We start from the raw sequence: 25,530 nt of genomic DNA, 5'->3' as shown, positions 1-25,530 counted from the left end.
TTGGTGGGGGGTGAGGGATCCACAAGTCTGGACACCAGAGGAGCAGGTGCAACTTTGCTATGGAAATTCGTAATTGAGGCAAGCTACGCCAGTTGTTGTGACCTTCCAGCCACCGGAGCTACATGGGCCCTGGAGAATAGCAGTCTGTCTTGCTTTCTCCTCCCATGCTGGCAGCTTGACATTTGGTTCAATGGACTGAGGATGTTTCCAGGCATTATTCATAGGGAGCCAGAGCAGCTAGAGCCCGGGAGCCCCAGAGCACACAGGAAGAGGAGATTGAATGAAATGTAATATTTCCTGTCCTCTTCCCCAGCTGGCGGATCTTGCTGACTACAGTCTCCTTTTGTTCAAGGAGATTAGTGCTCTAAACTCAGAACAGATTCCTCTTTACATTCAAAGTTGCTGTCTTTTTTTGTACTTGTAATTTCCATATCCAATGGCCCCAATGGACGCTTGGAAATAAGCCCTCAAATAAACATGTGGCAGGATGATTTTGTGAGTTGGTGTGTACCGCTATTAATCAGTGCGCTGTGGGGGGTTTCTGTTTTAAGAGAATATACCTATAATCTGCCTTTTAATGCATATACACCTTCTCACTAAAGAAGATTAAATTGCATGTTTCAAAGGGATTTAAAACTTCTATGGCTTTTTAGTCTGCAAAGAACAACCTTACCACTTATGCCAGGCAAACTCTGTGACAAAAATCACTGGTGACACTTGTGGCACACAGCAAGTACACAGAGGTGGAGCTGTGCTGGTTCTTGTTAGCCTTGCATGCTTGAAACATTTTTTCTGCTTCAGTGGTGCTTTTCATTGGACCAACTCCAGTCGTGCGATTAAGCTTTTTTTCTGGAAATGTCGTGACTTTTACTCTCTGTTTCTTCTTTCCCTCCTCCCCCCCTCATTAGAGAAATGCGATTGAGCGGTTTTGTGGGGAGGTGAGACGCTTGTGCCACGCAGAGAGGAGAAAGGACTTTGTGTCTGAAGCATATCTGATCACGCTGGGGAAATTCATCAACATGTTTGCGGTCTTGGATGAGCTGAAAAATATGAAGTGCAGCGTGAAGAATGACCATTCAGCCTACAAGCGGTAAGTGGCAAGGAGCAACAGGACCCGGGTTTCTGCTGCCAGGATACAGGCCTCCCGCAAGATGGCAGCAGTTGCTCTTTTTCTGACAGCTTTCTCCTCAAAAGCACTCCCTTCACCTTGGGACAGGTTACCCTGAAATTAGAGGTGCATTAACTGCAATTAGGCAGATCAGTAAATCTGTTTTCTTTATGCCGTTCTTCCAGCAGCAAAAGGTTCTTCTGCCTTTTAATGCCAAGCTGTCAAATACTTCTGTCTTGGTGTATGCTAAACATAATGAATATACTTTGCTTAATAAAGCTTTTTAAGTTTGAGAGGCAACTGGCTTTCTGGTGGCTTGTGCTACTTCTATTCTATTCTGTTCTATTCTTTTCAAGTCTATTCTATTCTGTCCTATTCTATTCTATTTTTGTCATCCACTTTTGACATTTGTAGCTGGGAGTTGTTATGCTGCTTCTTAAAGACATTTCAGCTTTGCTGTTAAAGGTCGTCATGACCGCAGGTGTAGCAAGGAGAGAAGGGTGGCCAAGTTTTGTGCTTGAGCTGCCAGATGGTATTGGGTATCTTCTGTTGAACGTGGAGGTCAGAGCAGCAGGAGAAGACAGTCTTTATGCCAGCTGTAACCTCTGTGGTCTTTCATAAAGAAAACCATTTAGGCAATGACTAGCCAATTTTGTCTGTGCTGCTTCCACTTACATGAGATTTAATTTCTGCCTCTACCAGTAGTTGCCTTTTGAAGTTGTGGCTGGAGACCTCTTAAACTTATTTGGTTTGCATTCTTTTTCTTTGGAAGGGTGTTTCTGAAGGGCACTGTTTTCTGGAAGGCTGACTTTTCCTGGGTTGTTGCGTGGCTTGGGTCTATAGAGCCACTGCTTCCCCCAGCAGTTGAGGGATATACCCAATGGTTTTTGGGTTGATTTGGATTCGGTCTTTTAAATAGGGTGCAGTGGTGGATTTGGGTTTGGAAAACAGTTCATTTGGGAACCATTAAGTCCATATCTCTCTCATAGTGAACTTTCACCTTTTTAGCTATTTTGCTAAAAAACCTTCACTTTATCTTTTATGAAACAGGCTCTTGACACAGATTTGTCAAGTCCATAGCTTGTGTTTGGGTAACTCACTTTTATAAAGCTGTGGCAAAAAAGTACTGGCTATGTCTGTCAGGTTTCTGCTTGCTTCAGGAGTTTGGAGTGGGAGATGCACTGAGGTTGACAATAGGCAGTGAATGATGTACTGTTGTACTGGCAACTTACAGTTCCCCTGGTAGATTCGGTGTTGAATGTGTTTCTATTGAGAGGGGACAGATTTGGTTACAGTCAGTCCTGTTGAAGGAAAATACTGTTTTTTCTTCTGTTTTCAAAGAGCTGCTCAGTTCCTGCGGAAAATGGCAGATCCTCAGTCCATTCAAGAATCCCAGAACCTCTCCATGTTCCTCGCCAACCACAACAAGATTACACAGGTAAGCTTTAATTGTCTTTTTTTAAAAATAACTAATGCTTCACAAAACTATTAAAATAAAACTCTTCCAGTTTGGGTAGTAATTGTTGTTCCCCAGGGAGTATAACTAGTTGACTAGTATCCTCTTCTTTTCCCAGTCTTTACAGCAGCAGTTGGAGGTGATTGTTGGCTATGAAGAACTGCTTGCAGATATTGTAAATTTGTGTGTGGACTACTATGAGAACAAAATGTATCTAACTCCCAGTGAGAAACATATGCTTTTAAAAGTAAGTTTATTTCTGGTACAAAATTAAAAATTAATTGTTTAGGCAGGACACAGGTGTCTAAACTAATTTTTTGTTGTTGTTGTTTTGCCTTTTAAAAAAAAAAAAAAACAGATTAATGAAATAACTATTTTTTTCTTTTTTTCCCTCTCCATTATCTCTTTGTTATATTGAATGCTAAATCTATTTAGAAAGTTTCTAATCCATTTTTGTTTTTCATAAATTAAAGCTGACCCAATTGAACTGCAGCCTTGCTAGGAAGCCAATTCTATGGAATTGTGTTTCTATGAAGTATGACAACAGAAAGGACCTACTATGTTTTAGTTTTAGATATGTGGCAAGTTTGTATAAAAAACTTTTGGAGGTCAGGCTGTGTATCAAAGGTTTCAGGGAACAAGTAGCGTAAAATTAGGGTAAGTAAATAAATTTAGTGATCTGGAATATGTACATGTAATAGAGTTCTGGGCAATATGAAGTGTGATTGATCTTACCACCTGCATGTCTTGCGGTGGTAGGAAAGGTATAGAGTAAGAATTGTAAATTTGCCTCATGACGAATATTTTGAGTCACTTCAGTTTTTAACTTCTGAAGAGCTCTGTTTATTAGGACCAAATGGAAGCATCCTGAACCAATGCATGAACTGTAGAACATTTCTGTTCTGTCTGCCGGGATGGCCAATGCGTCTTTCATATTTAAGCCTTTTGCTCAGTAGATGCATGTTTAGAACACATTAAGTGGCTAATGCTCAGCTCCTGCTATTGTAATAACTACTGAATTATAACTTTAAGTTAATAGCTTGGGTAAAATGTAATTAGACTTTTTTTGGATGCTTCTGAGCTCTTGTGTGTATAGTTCGGAGATATGCTGGAAGCCATAAAAAGCAATAGCTCTGAGATGTTAGATCTAAAATTCTGTTACAGATCAGTTTGCACATACAGAATTTTAATAAAATGAAAGTAAAACAAACCTGTCTAAACCAGACAGACTCTAGTATTCAGTGACATTTTTTTGTATGCTAAATCTTTATACAAACAAGTAGCATCTTTTAATGATAACTGATCAGGCTAATGTTAATGTAAAAACTACTAATATGCATATAATAAAAGAATACTACAGAAATGTGTGTATTTGAACATATATTGTTTGAAGGAGGGTGAGTGTTTCAAGACTGTGTGTTTAAAATATTACTTTTTTTTTTTTTTTAATTATATGAAGAATGGTCTTCCTGCAGCAGATTTTTGCCTCTGAGGTTCTTTTGTGGAGAGGTTTGGTTTTTTCTTTTTCAGGTTATGGGCTTTGGATTGTACCTGATGGATGGAAGTGTCAGTAACATCTATAAGCTGGATGCAAAGAAAAGGATAAATTTAGCCAAGATAGACAAGTTCTTTAAGGTTGGTTAAGATGTGATCTTAATATGTGTTTTCAAAGGTAATTCCCTTTGCATTTTAGATATAATTAAATAGAATGAGGATCACTTTGGCCTATAATATGTGTAAACAATGGTTTCCTCTCACTAAGATTTGTGTTTAACTTATCTAATCATATGTATTCCCTGTGTACAGCAGTTGCAGGTTGTCCCATTGTTTGGTGACATGCAGATTGAACTTGCAAGATACATTAAGACCAGTGCCCATTATGAGGAAAATAAATCCAGGTAAGGGGGAGAAGGAAACAAAGAGGAGCGTGTATGGACTGGGGAAAGTCAGACCCTTGGAGTATATTTTCATAATCGTCCATTAGTCTGTGGGTCTGTGGTGATTACTTTAATAGGATTTTCACTTTGGTGTACTTGTTGGTGTGGGTATTTCACTGTTAGTGTACTTCATGTAGTACATACAACTAGAGAAACAAATTGTTTAAAGACTTTTCTACACTGCTAAGATCATTTTTGAATCTGTGACATTTCTTATCACCTGGGTTGGAGGAAATGAATTTTATCTTTTACTAATTTGATTTTTATTTTTTCCTTTAAATATGAAACTTTCTTTAAAAGAAATGAAGGATTTTACTAAGCCAGGTGAGCAGTAGTAGTGCATGGGTAAATAGGCATGTGTATAAATGTCTATGGAGCAGCAACTTAGCTTGCCTCCCCCCTCTTATTTTTTTTTGGCTAGGTGTACAGCACAGCAAAATAACTGGAAGATGCAGCCAGTTTTTACATAAATGGTTCCATGGTTTATGATTATTGCTTTGTTTTAGTGAATGTTTCCATGCTCCTCCAAGACCTTCCCTCAATGCAGTTACATGAATTTAGAATTTAGTGCTTTGCATTTTAATTCCTGCAGAAAAACTCATAACCTGCATGAAATTGCTATGAGAAAATCAACAGCAGTAGGCCTGCTGAGCTACTAAAAATAGGAGGCTACTTAACATGATGTTCTTGGTAGCATGTCTTTTGTGTCCCTTGATAACATGTTGATAGTATTTAATAATGCCTTTTTTTATAGTTGGGAGCATACTGTAGGCTGCTCATAGTTAAACAAGAATAACAAAAATCAGTCTGAAGGTAGCTAGGTGTATCTTGCAACCTGTACCTATACTTCTGCCCTGCCTTTCAATACTTTTTGGTCCTGTCCCTAAGTGTGTGCTCCTGAAGAGAGATTCTGGTTTATTATTTCATAGCAGCAGCCTTTAAAAAAATGCAGAAAAGAAAAGAAAGCAGGGGTTTTTTAAGACCTGGAAGAAGTCCTGTTTGAATTCAGAAGGGCAATCCATCACTGATAGATTGTGCTGGCTCAAAGGTAGAGGTGTGAGGAGAGGAAAGGCCTCAAATAGAGGAGAAGGAACATTTTTTTAAAACCTCATGTGTTATGGTTCTTTTTTTGCAGTATCACTTCTATTGTTTATTACCTAAACTGATTTAGGTGGGTTTATTTTGTTGTCTGAAACAGATGGACGTGCACGTCTTCCAGCAGCAGTCCCCAATACAATATATGTGAGCAGATGATCCAAATCAGAGAAGACCATATGCGTTTCATATCAGAACTGGCTCGTTACAGCAACAGTGAGGTGTGTGGAATTAGAGCTATTAATGCAAATTTCATGTCACTGATTAAGAGTGGTGTGAAGAGCAGGTAAACCTCAGGCTAGCTGAATGACAAAGCTTGATCCCCTGAATCAAGACAAGCTGGCTGCAGCACTAGTACTCAATCTCTGAATGGTATTTACACTATTTAAATGTAAAATAATAATACATCATGCAAACTGCAGTATTCTTCTGCCTATATCTGTCTATCTCTCTGTCTGTCTAGGATATATATGTCCTAGAACTTTTGGCATGTCTCTTTTGGAATAGCTTGTCTAGCCCTTACTCCAACCGGTGCTCATAGCAGTTTAAATGAAACCAAAAGTTAAGAGATTAGCTAAAGGAAAATAAAGGAGAAAAAAGAAAAAGAAATGTACATGTATACACACATACACACATGTATACATATATAGAATCTATAACATACATATAATACATATAATTAGTATCTTGAATTCATCTGCAACAACATTTTGGTGATTAGGGATACCAGTAGTTTCCAACACGTGTAAGTCTCTAGAAGAAAAAGTTGACAGTAATGCAGATGTTGGTACATCTCGCTGTTATAATGCTTAAAAGAAATCTATATAGAAATTTGGCTATGGATGCTGGATGCAGCATGTTCTGATGTGGGTTTGTTTGTTTTTTCTGTTGTTTAATAATGTTGTAGGTGGTGACTGGGTCTGGTCGACAGGAAGCTCAAAAAACAGATGCAGAGTATCGGAAGCTCTTTGATCTCTCTCTCCAAGGCCTGCAGCTTCTCTCCCAGTGGAGTGCACATGTCATGGAAGTGGTATGTTACCTGGGGAATGAAACCAGATGAAAAAGAGGCAGCCTGGTGAGGCTGGACACATTTGCTTTAATGCAGTGAAAAACATGTGGTTTTTTCCCTTAATTCCCCTCTTCCTTCTTCTTTCAGTCCTTTTCTCCTCCAGCTCCAAACCACATTCTTAGAGGAAGGCACATGAAGTTCTCAGAGGCTAGGAGTACTGTTGCTGCTTTGAAGACCCACTAGCATGTACAATCTCATACAGTACATTCAACTTGTTATATTTAATGGACAGGTGCATGACATGAATCCAGTGTAGTCACAGTGGGCACAGCTAGAGACTGAGTTTTCTTTCTCTTTTGTATTTTTAACTGTCTCTTTTAAAAGACAGTAGATGAGTCATGCTTTTTCCTGTATTATCCTATTCCTATTTAAATCAGCAGTGTATTTGATGGTGAAAATCTTGTTCTCCTTCTTAAGAGAGGCTGCTGTCATCTATTTCTGGCCTCTGCCACTCTCAGACTTGCTTCCTTTATTTCTGTCATTGCAAATTGCTGCATTCAGGCTCTCTCTTCATTGTGACAATCTTTCAATTTTATTATATCTCTGTAGAAATTATATTTTATTATATCTCTGTAGAAAGTCTCTAATTTTTAGATCTCTTTTTATCCTCCCAGTTCCAGAACAAACTTTCTCTGAGGACCACAGCAAGTTTTTTTGCCTGTTATCACTGCTTTTCTTTGTCTTTCTGATTTGTATGGATTCCCTTAAGTAAGGAAATCCCATGTATTCCCATGTAAGACTGTGTTCACCTTCTTCCTATCCTCCTACTGAGAATTTACTCTGTTTTGGAGTATCCTACTTATCTACCTGTCCTCTGCATTCACTCAGTATCCACGAACCTTGTTACATGCATTATGTTCATATAAGAAGTTTCAGCATACATTTGATGTCCAACTTAACCCTGTGAACTTAATGCCCCTAAAATACTTCATCTTTGTTTAATAATTTCCCCGGTGTCCTCTTTGTAGCACTTAGGTTGCAGGGTGTGATGCTATACTTTACCTTAGGTTAATTGGTGCAAATATTAGACCATTATGGTAGGCAAATTTATATTGCTCTGTAATCTAATGCTTGCATAAAAATAATATCAACCAGAACTTACTATTCACTGAACTCAAACTGTGAAAAAATTGTATTTGAATGTGACTAGGATTTTTCACTAGATGTACCCTGATGGATATTAGATCGGCCTGACACTGCTCAGGAACATTTTGAGCTGTGTTTCAGTGACTGGAAAGGCAGTATTTAAGGGAAATGCATGCTGTTCAGACAATATTGTCACAGATAATACAGCTATTTCCACACCTTTAAGCCTAGTAAACATTAAAAAAAACCCCAAAAACCTGTAATTTTCCAGTTGTCTTTTGAATTCTAAATGTGAACATTTGGCCAAATTGGAAGCTCCTCTTTTTGTGTGTGGATGATGGATTTTTTTGTTATGCTCTGAGGTCTCTCTGTGTTTATCATGCTTGAAGTGGAGAAGAAACTTTTGCCCACACTAGCATTTGCTCAGTAGAAAATACTCCGAAGTTCATTACTTGCTGAGTGTCAATTGCATTTTTTGAGCTAATAAAGGATCACTGGCTTTCAAGAAAATTTGGTAGGCAAATTATTGTTTGGCATTTCCACTAGATGGTAGTTTCAGATTTTTATGCAGGTTTTGAGAACAGTACCAAATATTATTTTTCAGATATCCTTGAAAAAACTGGAGTATTTCTTAAAGGATATTATTTGTGTCTAGCTATGTTTTGTATTTCTCAGGACTTTTTCCCCCCCCCATCTTTTTTCTCCCTGTTCTGCTGTGTGAACTGCAGTATTCGTGGAAGCTGGTACATCCAACTGACAAATATTCTAATAAAGATTGTCCAGACAATGCGGAAGAGTATGAAAGAGCAACAAGATACAATTATACCAGTGAGGAGAAGTTTGCTTTGGTTGAGGTAAGATAAATCTTTTTTTACAGAGATTTTCCAAAGATTAATTCTATACAAAGGAAAATATTATAAGCATTTTCTATACCTAGTGCAAAAAGACCGCAGGCCCTGTGTTGACTCTGAAAGAGCCTGTTTTCATCCATTCAGTCTGTAGGAGGAGCACAGGAAAACTATTGGAAAAAAAACCCCAACTTTTGGAACTTGTTAATTCCCTTTTTATAATTTTCTGTATTAAAAAAAAAAGGGGGGGGGGGCTTTTTGAACAATTTTACAGACAAAGTAAGAAAAATATACTTTTTATTTTTTTTGCAGGTGATTGCCATGATCAAAGGTCTTCAGGTGCTGATGGGAAGGATGGAAAGTGTTTTCAATCATGCCATTCGCCATACTATTTATGCAGCTCTTCAAGACTTTGCTCAGGTCACACTTAGAGAGCCATTAAGACAAGCCATTAAAAAGAAGAAAAATGTGATTCAGAGGTAACATTCTTGTTTTCATCTTCTCCTGTATTCTTTCCTCCAAATCTTACTAAATTTGTTCCAGAATTGCACAGCTGTTAAATTTTGCCTCTTTACGTCTGTACTCCCCTACGAGACTGTCTGTATTCAAAGTTAACTTGGATGAATATGTATTGGAAGTTGAAGAAGGCTGAAGTCTGGAGTGAAAAATGAATGGCTGCCAACTTGGCTACAGTAAGAATCCAGGCTGTCTTGAGCCACTTAGGACTACAACAGGAGGTCTTATGTTGCCTGTAGTTTATTTTTATTTTAAGGAAAGATAAGTACTGTAGTATTGAAAGCAAGTCTATTATTTTTATTTTGAAGAAAGACGTTATCGTCCTTCCTTATGATTCCAGTGTTTCCTTTCCTTATGTTTTGTGTTTACGTCCTACCCTATAGTCTCATCTCTGCCCTCCTAGCATTCTGCCGTCTTTCTCAGCTTCTGCTGCTTTTGACTTATAAGTCTTAAGCTTTCCTTCAAGTGCTCTGTCTGCGACACTGGTTGGTGGCATTTCCCAGCCTTATTTTTTTGTCTGTAGTTGTTTGCTTTTAATCTTGACTTGTTTACCATTTGTTTACTCACACAGTTCATTGCAATCCTCTTGGAGGTGAAAGTCTTCGGCTAATTAGGCTATGCTAAATGCTCTGACTGCCACAAAAATACTATCATAAGCTAAAAATAAACAAATTACTCCAAATTACCAAGTTTGCAGGGAGAGTCTTTTTGTCCCAGGGACTTGCATGAAATAGGGAACTATTACTTTCATACCTGCTCAGATCTGGGAGTAGACATTTGCTTGATCATTCAGCACACCACAGGATATGGCAGGCTGTGTTTCTGACAAGTATCTGAAGGCCAGTGCAGTATTTGGGGTTAGCAGTATGAAGCTGTTTGTATAAATTCCAGATGAATTCTGGAGTTCTGCTGGAAACAGGAATTCTGTTGTTGTTGGCAAAATTGTTTGCAGTTGCTCTGAGTTAGCCTGATCTCCTGAATGCTGTTGCAAAGTTTCTGTGGCTGTGGAAGAGTGCTTAAAAAAATAAAATGATCTCCTCAATGCGCTTGGATGCATGCCAGTCTGAAGTAGTGTGAATTGTGTTCAGTGTTTTGCAGGCCATCAGAAAGACAGTCTGTGACTGGGAAGCTGGTCATGAGCCGTTCAATGACCCAGCTCTAAGAGGAGAGAAGGACCCCAAAAGCGGTTTTGACATCAAGGTCCCAAGGCGTGCAGTGGGACCCTCCAGCACTCAGGTATTTTCCTGTCTGGTGGTTGTGATATCTGTCAATAATTATTGCATGAAATGTTTTCTCTCTGGCCTGAACTATTTAAAAATTGAAGGGTCTTTTTTTTTTTTTTTTTTTTGTTAATGTTCAAAATCAACTCAGATTAGATTTATATTTACAAAATTATATATACTTAACCAAAATTCTGTCTGGGTTGCTGTCACTTTCTATACTGATGCGCAGTTCAATCTCTTTAATTTGACTTACTGGGAAGAAATATTTTCTCATTGAGATCCTAATGTTATTTAAATAATATTTTTAAACTATTTTAGTTATTTCTTGACTGACTCCCATCTCTGGTATGGCTGGTCGTTTTTTTTTTTTTTGTTAAATCCCATTATTCAATAGATGTCTATGTAGTTTTAAAATATGCTTAAAATATAAATGATTGACTGTGAAATATGGGAGAGAATTTTACTTCTGACAAGGTCCTTCTTACTGTTCAGTAATGAATGATAAAACTGCTCCCTAAAATCTATTTAATCTGCTGCTGTGCTGCTAAAACAAGAGGTATTTCAAATGTGTTTTCTGTGGTAGTCATTAAAATCCCATACCTAGATGCTCATTCTTGTTACCTCCATGTTATTATCTTTTTTATTTTCTTTGTGAATTTGTTTGGAGAGTATATGGTCTGGTATTCACAGCTCATCTGAGAAAATGAGGTACTGAGAACTTGGGGTGAAAAATTGAAGGCAACTGTGGTTTGTAAAGAGAATATGTTAACCTGTGGGGAAGAGAGCTTGTATGGATAATAATCTTGGGCAATAAAAAATTGTTTAAATTGTGCTAAGATGGGTTTAATAAAGATTTTTGTTTGGGAATTGGAAAAAAATTGTTTGATTTCTAAAGAATTAAATATCACCACCAGCGTGCTTCTCCTTTGCTTGGTATGTTTAAGGGTTTTGTTTCACTGGCTGCAACAGGCTGTTTAGAGTACATGGTTCTGTCTGCTTTTTCTGCTCTTGGGCCGGCACACTTCTGTCTCAGCTGACAGGAGGAAGGGGAGGGCGGCAAATATATTGATTTTTAGATTTTTCCAGTTTTTCTCAGTTTCATGCAGTTCTAAAATGGCTATGTATGAATTGATAGTACTTGGAAATCTTTGCAAAATCATTTGAGAAGCTAATGGCTCTCTGAGCATCCTCTGAAATAAACGAGAACTTTTCCCTTTGCTTGAGGGGGCACCGGATTGCTGTGATTATTCTGAGTGAACAAACCTTTCTGTATGTCCTTCTCTGCATGCTTACTGTGCTACTTTTCATTTTTTAACAAACTAACACATTTTCTCTGCTTCTGTTTCCCCTTTCCTTATTTACTCATGTGTTTTTATTAATGAATTCTCTCTCCCCTGCCTGCCCCTGTCTGTTGGTTTTTAGCTCTACATGATTCGCACTATGACAGAGTCCTTAAACTCTGCTGAGCTGTTGAAGCAGCTCAAGTCTCTGGGACTGGAAAAGCTATTGCATGTGACACACAAGTTTCTGAGGCAGTCCTACACCTATCCGCCTCTTTTAAACTTTGGTGGTAAGATATTACTTATTACTTTTACTTTTGTGGTGATGTGAACTGTTCCACTGCAAATGGTCTGCTGCTAAGTGTCAGTGGAGGTCCCCTTGGCATGGGTAGGCATTTGTGTTGGTGCGTAGGCTAGCGTTGCATCTGTTCCTCTCGCCTGAAAGGCTTTTACTTACACAGTGCCAGTTTTCAATTTGAAGTGGAGCAGTCGCTTACTGATAGTAATTCTCAGTGTTGCTCGACTAATGTACCGTGTGTATTTTCCTTTTTTCCCCCCCTTTCCACCACAATTGTTTCCTTTAATGATACAGCTTTACATGGTGAGAACTATGTTAGAGTCCCTCATTGCTGACAAAAGTGGTTCCAAGAAAACCTTGAGAAGTAGCCTTGAGGGGCCCACCATATTGGACATAGAAAAATTCCATCGCGAGTCTTTCTTCTACACTCATTTGATAAATTTCAGTGGTAAGATATATAGATGATCAGTGTCCAGCTTAGCATGTCCTAACACCTCTAACACGACCTGGAAAATGTTTCCGATTGCCTAAGCTAACTTACATTTGGTTTATTTATCAAAAGCCTTGGTCTGTCCAAACCTTTTCTGAGATGTGACATTCAGTATCATGGTGGGATTTTTATTTTTACTTGTTTTACATTTGTTTATAATGCGTCAAATTCCATATTGTTACCTCCCTTTTATGTTTTTTTAATGTATGTGTTTATATAAACAAGGGACAGATAAGCCTATACACACTGAAATTTTAAAAAGGAAGTAGTTTTTGTGTTTTGGGGATTTTTTTTTCTGTTCTAAGTACAGAGGAAACAAATTCTCTGTTGTAGTAAATTTGATGTCATTTCACTACTCTTACTATTCAGTTAATTGTAATCGGAAACATGCTGTCCTAAAGAATTCACCTACTGACATTGAATGTATCTAGTCTTTGTTGTCACCATGCTGTGTTGTCTTTCATTTTTGTTTTGCTACCGGACTCCTTTACCCTCAGAGAAGGGGGAGCCTGTTAATGTCACTCATAATGCTGCTGGGGAACAGCACTTCAAAAGGTCTTCAGAAGATCTCAATGTAAAGAGTTCATTCCCATTTTGGTTCTCAAGCCTTCCGCACAAGAAGGCTTGTGCCAAGTGTTTTCTGTAGAGGTGGGAAGCACACCTCCGTGCCCTTGATAGTGGCCTTAGAAACTTTTTGGTTTAAGCCCTCCTTCATGTGTCCCTGTCATTTCTTGCCCATCTAATCACCAGAAACGTGTGGAGTGATTGAGTCCTCCAAAGGGAGAGATAGTGCGGGTGGATCCGGTACAGTTTTGTCTCCTTTACCTGCTGCTTCCCAAGTTCAGTGTATGGCTTTCTCAGGCCCCAACTGAGAAAGTAAGATAGAAAGCCCCCTTTAATGATGTACATAGTTTTTCCATTTAACTGGTAGTCTGGTCCACTTCCATGCTCTTTTCTCTAATAAGGCATCACTGTGGGGGCCAACGTGAAGTTCAGAACTCTTTGAAGAAGTCATGGGTTTTACATTTTGACTTTGGCTTACACATTTGGCCTATGTATAGCTCTAGTGACTTATGCCTGCTTTTTTTGTTTCACATTGCATCATCAGAATCACAGTTGTATTGTTCTTAATGTACTTGTATAAGAAGTATAACTCTGCCTTATTTATCCTGAAAGAAACCCTGCAGCAATGCTGTGATCTGTCCCAGCTGTGGTTCAGAGAATTCTTCTTAGAGCTGACCATGGGCAGAAGAATCCAGTTTCCCATTGAGATGTCCATGCCTTGGATTCTGACAGACCATATTTTGGAGACCAAAGAGGCATCAATGATGGAGTAAGACCTACTTGTGCTCTTCAGTTGAATGATTATTCTTAATGATTACTACTCCTTATTCTAATGTTATTGCTTTAATTGGTTTTAGCAAGCAGTTACTGAGAAGGTATTCTGAACCTTTATGCAATTTTCCTCTTACATTTGCTGATTTCCAGATTCTCTGAGTTTTCTGTTTGAAGTGAATAATTGAAATATTAAATCTTTCATATAATTGCACCAGCCAAATATGTAGTTCCTTGAGTGAATTCTCCTTCCTTACTGTCAAGATGTCAAGTATAATGTACAGTGGTAAAAGTATAGTTCCATTTTAATGGAAAACAAGTTTCAGACTGTAAACTTATCTATACAGATTCTTGAACTAACAAAACACTTTCTTAAAGCAGAAAGTGTGATTCTTTTTACATAAACTTAAACAAAACAAAAAAAAAGATCCTGTTTGCATGAACTACATGTACATTACAATATTGACTGGCTTGTAACATGTTGACTACACCATCCTGAAGAATCATAATTTCTGTAGACATGTAACATTTTTTCTATTCTTTTTCATTCAGGTATGTTCTGTATTCTTTGGACCTCTATAATGACAGTGCTCATTATGCACTTACTAAATTCAAGAAGCAGTTCCTCTATGATGAGATTGAGGCAGAGGTAAGGTAACCTTACCTACTGGACAAAAAAGAGTCAGTACCTGAATGTGAAAATTATACCAAGGCCAAGACCTATTATAGGAGATTCAGAACAGTTGGAGATAAAAAACAAGCTGAGAAGAAAGACCAGGAGATGGCTAACTGGTTGGGTGATATGTTGTGAGGAAAGCTGTAGACCTGTGCAAAATGCCTTCCTTTAATGTTGAAAACTGCATATCATCTCTCTTACGCTGGGAAATTTGGATGCGTTAACTTTCTTCATTATGTTTGATAAATAGTGGGAGGTCTTGGATGGGCTCCCCTCTTTCAATGTTATGCAGCTCTAAATGCACCTTTTTTTCCCCTCCCAAGGTAAACCTATGTTTTGACCAATTTGTCTACAAGCTGGCAGACCAAATATTTGCGTACTACAAGGCAATGGCTGGCAGGTAGCTATTCCAGTAGTGAGAACTTTTATTCATGCATTTCTGCTCTGCTTTGCTGTTTAACATACTTTAAGCATTTTCTTTTCTTCTTAATAGCCTGCTTCTGGATAAACGGTTACGTTCAGAATGCAAGAATCAGGGAGCAACCATTCAGTTGCTACAGGCTAACCGCTACGAGACACTGCTGAAACAGAGACATGTCCAAGTGAGTTAATATGTACTCTGCTGTATTCGAGTTGCTTGGCAATTTTCCAATGGTGTTCATTTATGTAGGTATATAAAACTCTTTCTGTGCTTTATGTTCTGTCATCTAAGTGGCATAACTGACAAAAACTTAAAAGATCCTGATTTAATGCAAATGTCTGTTGCAGTTAAGCAAAAACAAGCCAAAGAGGAATGTCACATGTGGTAGCGTTGCCTTCGTAATAATGTCTTTCACCAGTTTTCAATATGTTGTTGGCACAATGTCATGGAAGCATAAAATGCTGATGTAAATACTTAGATGTAAATGCAACATGTGATTTTAGTTCTTTTTGTGAGAACTGGGATGTAAATTGTAGTACCTCATTTGTTTGTGAATTTATACATTTTGTCTGCTTTGTTTCTGTGTGCTTGGAATGCAAGTTCACCATGTGAGAGTCTGTTAATCTGTGGAGTCTCATACTCCTTGTACAGCTTGTCTCGTAATTTCACTTTCAGTTCAGAACTTCATAGTATTTTTTTATTTAGCTTCTTGGTAGATCGATAGACCTGAACCGACTGATCACTCAGAGAATTTCAGCAGCCATGTACAGGTCAATGGAACTGGCAATTGGTCGATTTGAAAGTGAGGATTTGACTTCCATTGTGGTGAGTGTTGTGTTGCAGTTTTGCCAGAGCACTGACACTGCAGTTGGGGTCTAGGTGCTAGTTTTGTTTTGGTTTGTTTGTTTTAATTTACTTTAATTTTTAATTCTTTTATTTGCATTGAGAATGATAGACATCTAGCCTTGTTTCTAATCTTTTTTTTTCCCCCATTATAAATCTGTATTTGTTTTTTAATGGAAGAATCTATACAGGTTTCTCCAGCTTGCTAGGAGTCCTCTAAATACTCTCAGCAAGTAGTTGTACAGTCACTCCTAAAAGGAGAAGAGGCTGAATACCTAACAGGCAAACTTGTTTTATCCTAAACCTTAGTTAAATATATGTAAATGGGACATAATCTAAGCAGTCTTATTAGAAAAATAACAAAACTTTTCTCTCTGTTTTGTTTTAGTTTTTCTGCAAGTGTGAAATCATACAATACAATGGTTGAAGTTTGTCTGGTTTACTAAGTCTAGATTGACAAAACCTCGTACCAGAGAAGCAGTTTAGTCTTGCAGAAGGCCTTCTTTTAGTCACCTCCAGCTACATCATAAATTATACTGGCAAATCCTCTGTTGCCATTGTAGTATATTGTGGACTTTATTAATTCTGATGTACCATGATTGTTTTCTTCCTATGCCTTAACTAGCATCTCTGGTCAAACAGTGCTTTGGCCTGACCTGATGCAGTGCTCTGGAGTACGTGGGACTGTGCAAGTCCTGGTCCTGTTGAGGCTGAAAATCTTGTTCTTTCCTTGCCCAGAAAAAAAATAAACCTGCTGTAACTAAGGGCCTTCGGAGTAAGGTGTAAACATCACCTGTAAAGAAGGCATGTACTAGGAGCCATGAGGAAACAAGGAAAATGAGCATTCTTGTAATTTAAATTTTTGTAAATGCCTGCTTCTGTCTGTGCTTGTAGGTAAATTGCAGACCAACACAAAACAGCCTTGTGCCTGGTAGACTCAAAATGAGTTTATTTACCCAGGCAGCTTGGTTTTGTAGCATGACAAAAATACTTTTTTTTTGTGGAGAAACAAGATCTGACTTGTGACTGTGGAAGAAGAGCATCTGTGCAATATTGAGGAGTCCTTTTGAGTTAGTTTCCTGATTAAAATGCTAAAAACCAAATTTTATTTCCAGATGGCATGAATTTGACAAGTAAATATGCAGTCAACAAGAAAAATATCAGACACGTTCAGTTCTACTGGATTGAAAAATAAATTAAAAGTTATGCAAGAAAGTTTACCATTGGTCTTTCTGTAATAAGTTTTTTACCAGTGAGATTTTGTTATGCAGTTAACTACCTTGATTTAATTTCATTCTTTACTGAAGATAAATCAAATACTGAGGCAATAGAGGGTCTTGACTTTTCAGCGCTTGGTGTTATAACTTTAAATTATTGAGATGTAGTTTTCCTCTGTTATGTGCAGGATTTTCTCAATGGCTAGGTGAACAAAAATGATTTAAGATGTATTTCTTAGGTCACAGGTTCTTACTCCTCCTTGAGTTAGAAAGTGTCAGGGCTAAAGTGTTGTCCCTCCACCATGCTCCTTTTCTTTCTCCTTTTTTTTTTTTTTTGTTTTATGCAAAATAATTTCTGCTAAAAAATGCTTGGGTTTCTCAGTGAGAAACTGATACAAATAGCTTAACTAATCAGCAATTTCTACTGTTTTTCAAGCTAAAGAAATTAAATTAAGGTAGTTAAAAGACTGAGCTATTTTTTTTCCCCCTCAGATATGATAATAGCAATCATAGTGGTTCTTTTCTTTAAAGGAACTGTTACTCACAGGTTTGACAATCCTTTGAAACACGGAGCAGTTAAATCTGACAGCATTGTGTGGGAAGATGACCAGTAGCTTGATGCACTGCTAAACCAAGCCACTGGACATTCCTTCACTAGGTCATTGCACAACGATCTTTAAAAGCAGTGCTTGGGTTTTTTGGAGTGGCAGGTTCTGTTCTTTGTGTTTGGTGTTTTCAGTGTCTGATGTCAGAGATGGATTTTATTTTAATTTTTTTATTTTTTATTTTAAATTTTATTTTTAAAAGTGCCAGAAACCATAGTGAGAATTTCTTGTCAAGAGGAGAAACATTATGAAAGGCAGTGCTCATATATGGTTGTGTAGTGTGCAGCTAATGATTTTGTGGATACCTTCACAACCAACAAATGTCGGGTCTGGTCTTTCACGGCATCTTAGTACGTTCTTCACTGGAGTAAACCATGAGAAAGATTTATGGTGAATGTGATGTTATTCCTGCTAATACTGCTACAAAAGTTAGTTCACTAGTTGCCCTACGGAACAGAAATTACTTTGTGATAGCTTGTAAAGTGGGAAATGCGGAAGAAGCTTCTTGGCCTATGTCTGACCCCAATCAAATGTTGGAGTTTTAACTTTTGCTTAGTGGAAGAAGAGTAGGCACAGATCTGTGTTTGAGACACATCTGCAGTGAGGACCGGTTTTAATGAATACCCTTAAGGTCTCAGAAGGTTTTGGTGGGAGAGAGTTACAAAACAATCCCAAGAGCACTGATTCTTTGCAGCTCTTATCATTAAAGTAAGAGACCGGGGAAGAGTCAATTGTTCATTTTGACTTCTTTCTAGTCTTCTATTTGGTCAAGGTTATTTATGTACTTTGTTAAGTTTCTCCACTTTATTAAATCCACTGCTCACTTTCTTTCCTCTTGTTTTTCGTAGGAGCTGGATGGCTTAATAGAGATAAACAAAATGACTCACAAGCTTCTGAGTAGATACATGACCTTGGACAGCTTTGATGCCATGTTCAGAGAAGCCAATCACAATGTGTCAGCCCCTTATGGAAGAATCACTCTTCATGTCTTTTGGGAACTCAATTATGATTTCCTTCCAAACTACTGCTACAATGGATCCACTAACAGGTTAGCATGGCAGCCTGTTGTTTGCAGCAGTTCTTCTACCACCCTCCTGCAACTTCTTTCCTAGCAAATGCTGGCAAGTCCATCTCCATTAATTTAGTGTGTTTTTGACTTCGAATGCTTTACTTGAAATGAAGCAGCATGAGTCATTTTACCAAGTACTGTCAAATGTATGAAAGCCTGTTATTTGTCCACACAGAAGTCAAAATGTAACCACAGCATCCTAATGCTGACATTTTAATGACTTAGCTACGATATGCTGAAAAATAAAATCTGTCCAAAAATACTGCAAAGTGCGTATCGGGAAGATATTTTGGTAAACATGATCCTCAGCTGTAAGATGATGGAAATAGAATTATATTCCTTTTTCTGCATTAATGTGAAGAAAAGGATTGCTTACTGGAGAAGGGAAGAGTTCAATGTTCACTGTAACTACAGTTGCAGCCTTTAAGGAGAGGGAGTAATGGAAGTAGAGAGAGGAAGGTAGGATCTAAAGTTTGAATGAGTAGAAGGTGTAGTGCTTAGGACTCTGCATTTCTGGGCTTCCTGCTTGTGTGCTGTTTTTAGGATTTGTGTTGCTTTTAGTCTTTAGTCAGGTTTGGGTTAAAGTACTGTGAAGTGACAGTAAACTGATATTGAATATTGAGCTGTAGGAAGAGGAGGATGCCTCTTCTGATCTTTCACTCTATCCTTGGAGGGCTTTCCCTGTCTGACATGTTCCATGATGGTTATGTTGCATTTTAGATCTAAGATTCTGTCTGGAAAAACAAAACAAAACAAAAAACCCCACAAACCCAAAAAACCAACACAAAACCAAACAAATCCCCAAAAAAACCAAAAAAAAAGGTATGTTTTTGTGGTTAAGTTTTAGCCAAGAAACTTCTGTTTGCACATGAGCATTGGATGTATTTCCAAGGAAGCTACTGGGCAGTTTATGTATCTGAAGATCAATATTAGAATATTCAGTGTGATGTATTAAGATTCACAGAAGCATAATATTAAAAGAAAATCTTGATGAAATGCTGATCCTTCGCCTGTCAGCTTTAATTAAAGGCATCCAGTAACTCCTATAACAATTCAGTCTGTGTTCATTCTGGCTATAAGGACTGCCATACCGCGGACCACAGTGGTTGGGAAGCAAGGGTGGAATGCCAAAGGACACTAGCAGGATGCTGTAGGACTGTTGCTTGTCTTTTCAAAATCTGTATGCATGAATTGAGTTGGGCTGATCCTCAAGCTTGTCAGGTAATTAATTCAGGATAATTAATTTAAGTGATGATAAAGGGACCCAGATCTTAGGCAGTATGTGTATCATAGGAAGACAGATCTTAGGCAGTATGTATACCGTGTGTCCAATTTCATCACAGAATTACTTCGGTTTCAGTCAAAACCAGCAGTGCGGAGAAAATTATTGTGTGTGTTGCACATGCTATATGGTGCCGATTGATATTTTTGCTGGGAGAGGGAACAGGGAGTTTCTCTCCCTTTTATAGTTCTTAAGCACATGTAATATGTCTGTTGCTGTCTTGCTGTTAGCGTGAGCTTTAAATTGTTGAGCTCTCTGCATTCAGTTGTACAGGTTATTGTGTGCAAATACAGGAGTACACAGTGAGGAGCTTTGTGAGAGCTGCTAGTTTAATTCTTGACTCTTGATAAGTAATGTCTTGCATGAAAGCTACATGTAAGCAAGGGAACAAAAGTAACAGCAAAAGGCTGGAAGAAAGAGAAATAAGCATGATGAAAAACAGAGAGGTTGCTTCATGGTGAGGGGTTGGAGGTAGAGGTCCCAGGAAATGTTCAGTACCTGTGGTTTGCCTTTTATTAATTTGACTACAGCCTGGGTGTAAGGGTCCTTCTTTTAAAATTAGTGGTTTTGGTCAGATTAACTTGTATCCAGTACCTTTTGAAGCTCTTTTCCCAAGAATGATTGAACGTGATGCTTTCAAGCATCTGTACAAGAGTTCAAGTGTTTAGAAACCCTGCATGTTTGGTTCAAAAGCTAAGGCTATTAATGCAGAAGTATTGAAACACATTGCATGTTTAATTATTTGGGGCTTAGGCATTTTTTCATATCTGATAAAGTACTGAGATTAAACAGTGAAGCTGCTATTAAAAGATTTAGCAATTTAATAATTGTAGTTGCCAGTTTTCTGAAATTAAGTCTCATTAGTGCTGGCTAGCTGCACAGCTGTGTCCAAGACTTGGGCACAATAGTTTGTGGAGAAGGAATGGGGAGATGAGTGAGGGGACCTCTGTGAATGGACATTAGCAGTGAAATCCAGGGGTGTTTTTAATCCATCAGTTGTCAATCAGGGAAGAAAGAGAACAAAATTTTGAATAATGGCTTGAGCATATGAACTGCAGGTGAGGTCAAAGTCCTCTCTAGCCCAGTGTCCTGCCACTGGCAGCAGCCATGCAGAGCCCGAGGAGGGAAACAAGGGAGGCTTCTGGTGATTTTCCTCCTAGGAAATGCGCTGGCCTTTAGCAACAATCAGGTGTTTCTGTAAAACAAAAATGGTGGGATGTTGGTGCATTCCTGACCCTTTACAGGCATTTTTTTCCTCCCATTGCTTTGTCCAGTCCTTTTTTTAAAGTTATGTGAAGTTTTGGCATTAATGATGTGCTGTAGTGAGGAGTCTGCAGTGATGCTGCATGCTGCACAAAAAAGTATCTCTTGTAGTTTGCTCTCAAGCTGTTGTCTGACAGTTCTTATAATGAAAGTGACTATGAACAGCCATTTCCCACTTCTTGTCTTTTCTATGTTGCTCTTTAAAAAGAGCCCTCTCTCATGTTGGCCCCCAGTTGCATGTTTTTCCAGTTCAAAGGTCTTTCCACACGAGGAATCTTTGTTATGCATCTGCCTGTGTCTGTACTTTTTTCATTCCCCTGTATCTTTGTGGAGTTAGAAGGACTAAGGCTGTCCGGAGGATTCAAATGACACAAGGACAACTTCCAGATTTTTGTTCTTTATTCCTCTTCCACTATCTATAGTGTTCCTTTTTCTGCCTTATTTTTTTTACTAATTCTAAGCTGGTCTTTTTATTCCGTGATAGCGTGTTTTGTGTTGAGGGCTAACAGAGGAGTAAGTGTGAGGCAGCCTAGACATTTATTTGGATTGAGGATTTTCTGTTGTCTTGACACAAGTGATACAAGGTTCCAGAGACAGTAGTCAGACTTGTAGCTCCATCTCCTCTCAACACATTATCCAAATCTGTATTCTCTGATGAAAATTTATGTGTATAGCACTCTTCCAAATGCAGTATGACATGTTTCTTCTGAGGATACAGATTTGTCACAGAATGAAAAAAAGAGCAGCTTTTTATTTTTCAGTCTTCCTGCCTGCCTCTCCCCCTTCCTTTTGCGAGCTCTCAGTCTCTCTTGTACTGCTTTTGAGACTGGTTTTCACAAGAGGACAGCTGTGTCTTCTTGTCTTGCACATACTCCATGATAGTTACTGTTCAGAAAAATTTTCATCCCTTTCAGACAGTGCTGGAGCAAACCTGAAATGCAGCACTGGCTGTGAAAACTACCTAGTTTCTGCTACAAAGAGCTAAATGTTGCAGGGATGTAGGCTCATGCAAAGTAGAGGTGACTCTAGTCAACTACCTTGCCCCACCTAAAAACAAACAAACAAAAATCTTTCTGCGAAAAGGAAAGGTGATAGCAATGGAGTGGTGAATATCTGTTCTTTTTCATGCTCTGTTTCATCTGCTGTTTCCTCACACTTCGGTTTGTAGCCTCCTGTTCTCTCTATATTGACCTTCACATTCAAGACAGGCGAGTTAAATCTAGCACTCACTAAGAGAGGAGGTGCGGGGCTACCCTTAGATCTTGTAAACAGGATAAGCTAAGGCTGGAAGTTGAAAGTGTTCATACTAATTAGACAGGGCAGTGCAGAGGGACACTTTGTATGAGCAGGGAGAGAGCATTGTGATATCTTATTACTTCTGAGATGAAGCTCAGGAAGTTTATGAATGAAATTGTCTGATCTGGTGCCTGCAGTAGCAAGGTGGCAGGCTCAGTGACCTAAGTGGTTTCTTTCAGATTTCTCCTTATTTTCTTAAATAGATTATGGTAATTAGAATCACAGAATAATTTAGGTTGGTTTGTAAAGTACTCACTACGACCTCCTTTCTGGTAGGTATCACAGAAACATTGATATAAAATTATTTGATCCCTATAATACTTACTTTGGGGCTCACGTTGTCCGTTAACAATCACTGTTAGAAAGCTTTGGTAAGCCAGCAGGCTTTTCATCTGCTTAATCTACTTTGCTTACAACTTGCATTGATTAAAATGGATAAATTGCTGTGAGATCATCAACACTGATTAAAAATGAAAAGAACTGATTATCCTGGCGTGTGCCAAAACCTGCATCCAGCAGTATCCGAGGGAAAGTAAAAATTTGCCTAGCTTTATCATTGGTATTCAAAGAGCTTCAGTCCTTCAAATAAATGTTTCTCTTTCTTGGAGGAGGAGCAGGAGGAAGCCAACCAGCAGGTTGTCAAAGAAAACACACACACATGGAAAGAGTTTGAAGAACAGCAGATGATGCTGAACTGTAAAGGTTTCTATATAGCCCTTAGTTTTGAGGGAAGAAATCTCTAACATTTATCTGAATAGTATATTGCTATTAGTCACATACCTCCTAGAACAATGCACTCTCTTTAGGCTGTTGTTTCCTCAAGCTTAGCCGTAGTCCCTCTGTAAGATTCCAAGTGACTGTATCTCTTGCTCCTACTTCCTTTTCTTAACCTTCCTTCCTCTCTCAGTGTCTTTCACCCAAGAAAGTATATAATGGGTGCTTGCTTCAAGTCTTTAAGAAGGCTTTAAGACTATTTTGCTACTAGTCTAAAACATTAGAGATGGAGAAACCTCCAAGAATGCAGAGGAGCACTGGTGAACGCACAAGAGTTACCTGTGCTTGTACAGAGCTAGTGAAACCTAGGGACTGTGTCTCAGAAGTATTTCTCCAGTATTTGATTTCTGAGGCTGTGATTTCTTCTCTGTACAAATATAGTCTGACTGGTGTGCTCCCAGACACTAATGAAATTGTAATTCAAATATATTCATAATACCTTTTTGAAAAGACTAATAATTACAGTTACAGTTTCCAAAGTCATTGGAAGCACCCATGTTTATGTTCTAAAACGCTCTTTTCCTTGGGAGGGTTTTAATTTAGTGGTAACAAATCAGCTCCTGCCCAATACATCTGCACGCTGAAACACAGTCTTAACTCAAATGACATGGTATCTCTTCTGATTTCTTTAATTTCAGAGATTTTCTTAGGGCTTGAAAATTTATGTCAGTTTAAAAAGGAATAGGATTTGGAGAGAAAGAAGGGGGAATAGAGTAATCCCCGGCACTGTCATATGTTACAGATTACTGTGAACTCCATCAAATGTTTGCAACATCCCTGGTGAACTCATTAGTGAAGTATCTGTGCGTACAGATTCAAGTATTCTCAAGAAGAAGAGTTCAGTTGCTATTTAAGTGAGAGAAAAGGGGACAAACTTGTAAACTGAGGAAATGTAAACGTAAGGAGATTTAAATTATATATAGAGAGTATCAAAAGTAATATACATAAATGATGATTTTTTTTTCTCAAAAGCTCTAAATGCAAGCACTTTCTGGACTGTAGCAAGTACAAGTACTTTTGGAAAGACAGGGCTGAAATACATATGAATAAGTGGCTGAAACCGTGGGTATACCTGTTTTTGAACAGGTTAAAAAAAAAAACAGAAAACCTTGCTCTGAAGTTAGATTGAATGATTCAGACTGAAACACAGGGGAAATAATTGTAAGCAACATGGTGCAATTTATACATTTTTAGGTGAAAGAACTTTTTATTAGCATGGCTGTTTTTGTTTTCAGCTAGAAAACAGATGTATTAAATATAGAATGTGTTCTTTCTAGGAAAAAGTATTAATGAATCATTTATTTTGTGTGTTGATTAAACACAAACATATTTTAAACAAATATGGATCAAGGTGTAATTGTATCTTATGGTACTATAATGTACCACAAACTTCCTTTCCTGAAACCTTTTTCCTAGATGCATTTAGTTTGCTCAGCTATCACTCAGAACAGACTGATCTGATACAAGCATTTGTATGTACACATCTTAAATAGCTGTTTTTCCTCTTCCCTCTTCAAGAAACTACCATTTAACTTCATCAAGTTAAAAAATAAAGTAGCCATCCAACCCATAAACACACGCACCAATAGTTTTGCTCAGTCTAGTAACATTAAGCAGAATCAGAATTAAAGTAAATGTTGGTTAACTTCTTTCTGCACTAAAAGTGTAGTGCTGCAAAATGTGCCTTACACAGTTAACAGGAAACATCAGGGGAGTAGGTCTGTAGGGCTTGTTCAGGAGAGGTCTTGTGCCTGCAGAGTTCTGCCCAAGTTATTCAAACTCTGGGGCCCTCAGTTTGGAGTGGGCTGTTTGATCTTCTCTTTTGCAGTTCTCCATATCTTTGTAGTTCTCTTGTCATCCTCTTACATATTTACATAGGTAAAGCTGTTCCCTAACCATGGTTTGTGTTGGTACATGCTCACACTAAAGTATGATCAAACTTTTGAAACATTAATTTTGCTACAAGGTTTATACCCTTCCTCCTGACATTTTTTTCAAAGGTGTTAACCTAAAGTATTTCTCCTGCTGTGAGTTTATTTTGGGGGGAAAACTCCAAAACATTAAAGAGACATATTGTGTTCTTTGAACGTGTCATTCATTCTCAAGGACTCAATTTTGAAAGCAAAAGGAACTTCCTCTGTGAGAGGCTCTTGCTGTTTTGTTAGTTGCTTCACATTTTGTTGGGCTGGGCTAGAGTAGAGAATCATAGAATCATAGAATGGCCTGGGTTGAAAAGGACCACAGTGATCACCTAGTTTCAACCCCCCCGCCATATGCAGGGCCGCCAACCACTAGACCAGGCTGCTCAGAGCCACATCCAGCCTGGCCTTGAATGCCTCCAGG

At 38.2% G+C, this 25,530-nt stretch overlaps 1 protein-coding gene across 2 annotated transcripts in view; it reads left to right on the top strand.

The window, feature by feature from the left end:
* The window catches only part of CYFIP1 (cytoplasmic FMR1 interacting protein 1), a 59,008-nt gene that overhangs the window by 3,364 nt on the left and 30,114 nt on the right, over positions 1 to 25,530 (top strand). For both annotated transcript variants that reach the window (XM_010084400.1, XM_010084407.1), the window contains 17 exons: positions 909 to 1,090; positions 2,450 to 2,546; positions 2,683 to 2,811; positions 4,095 to 4,199; positions 4,371 to 4,462; positions 5,700 to 5,817; positions 6,504 to 6,626; positions 8,480 to 8,605; positions 8,912 to 9,078; positions 10,204 to 10,351; positions 12,211 to 12,364; positions 13,583 to 13,739; positions 14,294 to 14,390; positions 14,741 to 14,817; positions 14,911 to 15,019; positions 15,544 to 15,663; positions 18,352 to 18,551. In XM_010084400.1, coding sequence (XP_010082702.1) covers positions 909 to 1,090; positions 2,450 to 2,546; positions 2,683 to 2,811; positions 4,095 to 4,199; positions 4,371 to 4,462; positions 5,700 to 5,817; positions 6,504 to 6,626; positions 8,480 to 8,605; positions 8,912 to 9,078; positions 10,204 to 10,351; positions 12,211 to 12,364; positions 13,583 to 13,739; positions 14,294 to 14,390; positions 14,741 to 14,817; positions 14,911 to 15,019; positions 15,544 to 15,663; positions 18,352 to 18,551 — 2,201 coding nt within the window. The remainder of the gene's footprint in view (positions 1 to 908; positions 1,091 to 2,449; positions 2,547 to 2,682; positions 2,812 to 4,094; positions 4,200 to 4,370; positions 4,463 to 5,699; positions 5,818 to 6,503; positions 6,627 to 8,479; positions 8,606 to 8,911; positions 9,079 to 10,203; positions 10,352 to 12,210; positions 12,365 to 13,582; positions 13,740 to 14,293; positions 14,391 to 14,740; positions 14,818 to 14,910; positions 15,020 to 15,543; positions 15,664 to 18,351; positions 18,552 to 25,530) is intronic.

This window comes from Pterocles gutturalis, unplaced genomic scaffold (genome assembly GCF_000699245.1).
Source record: "Pterocles gutturalis isolate BGI_N339 unplaced genomic scaffold, ASM69924v1 scaffold37051, whole genome shotgun sequence".
NCBI classification, from domain to species: Eukaryota; Metazoa; Chordata; class Aves; order Pterocliformes; family Pteroclidae; genus Pterocles; species Pterocles gutturalis.
Note: the sequence above shows the minus strand (reverse complement) of the source record. Positions and strands in the feature narration are given on the sequence as shown.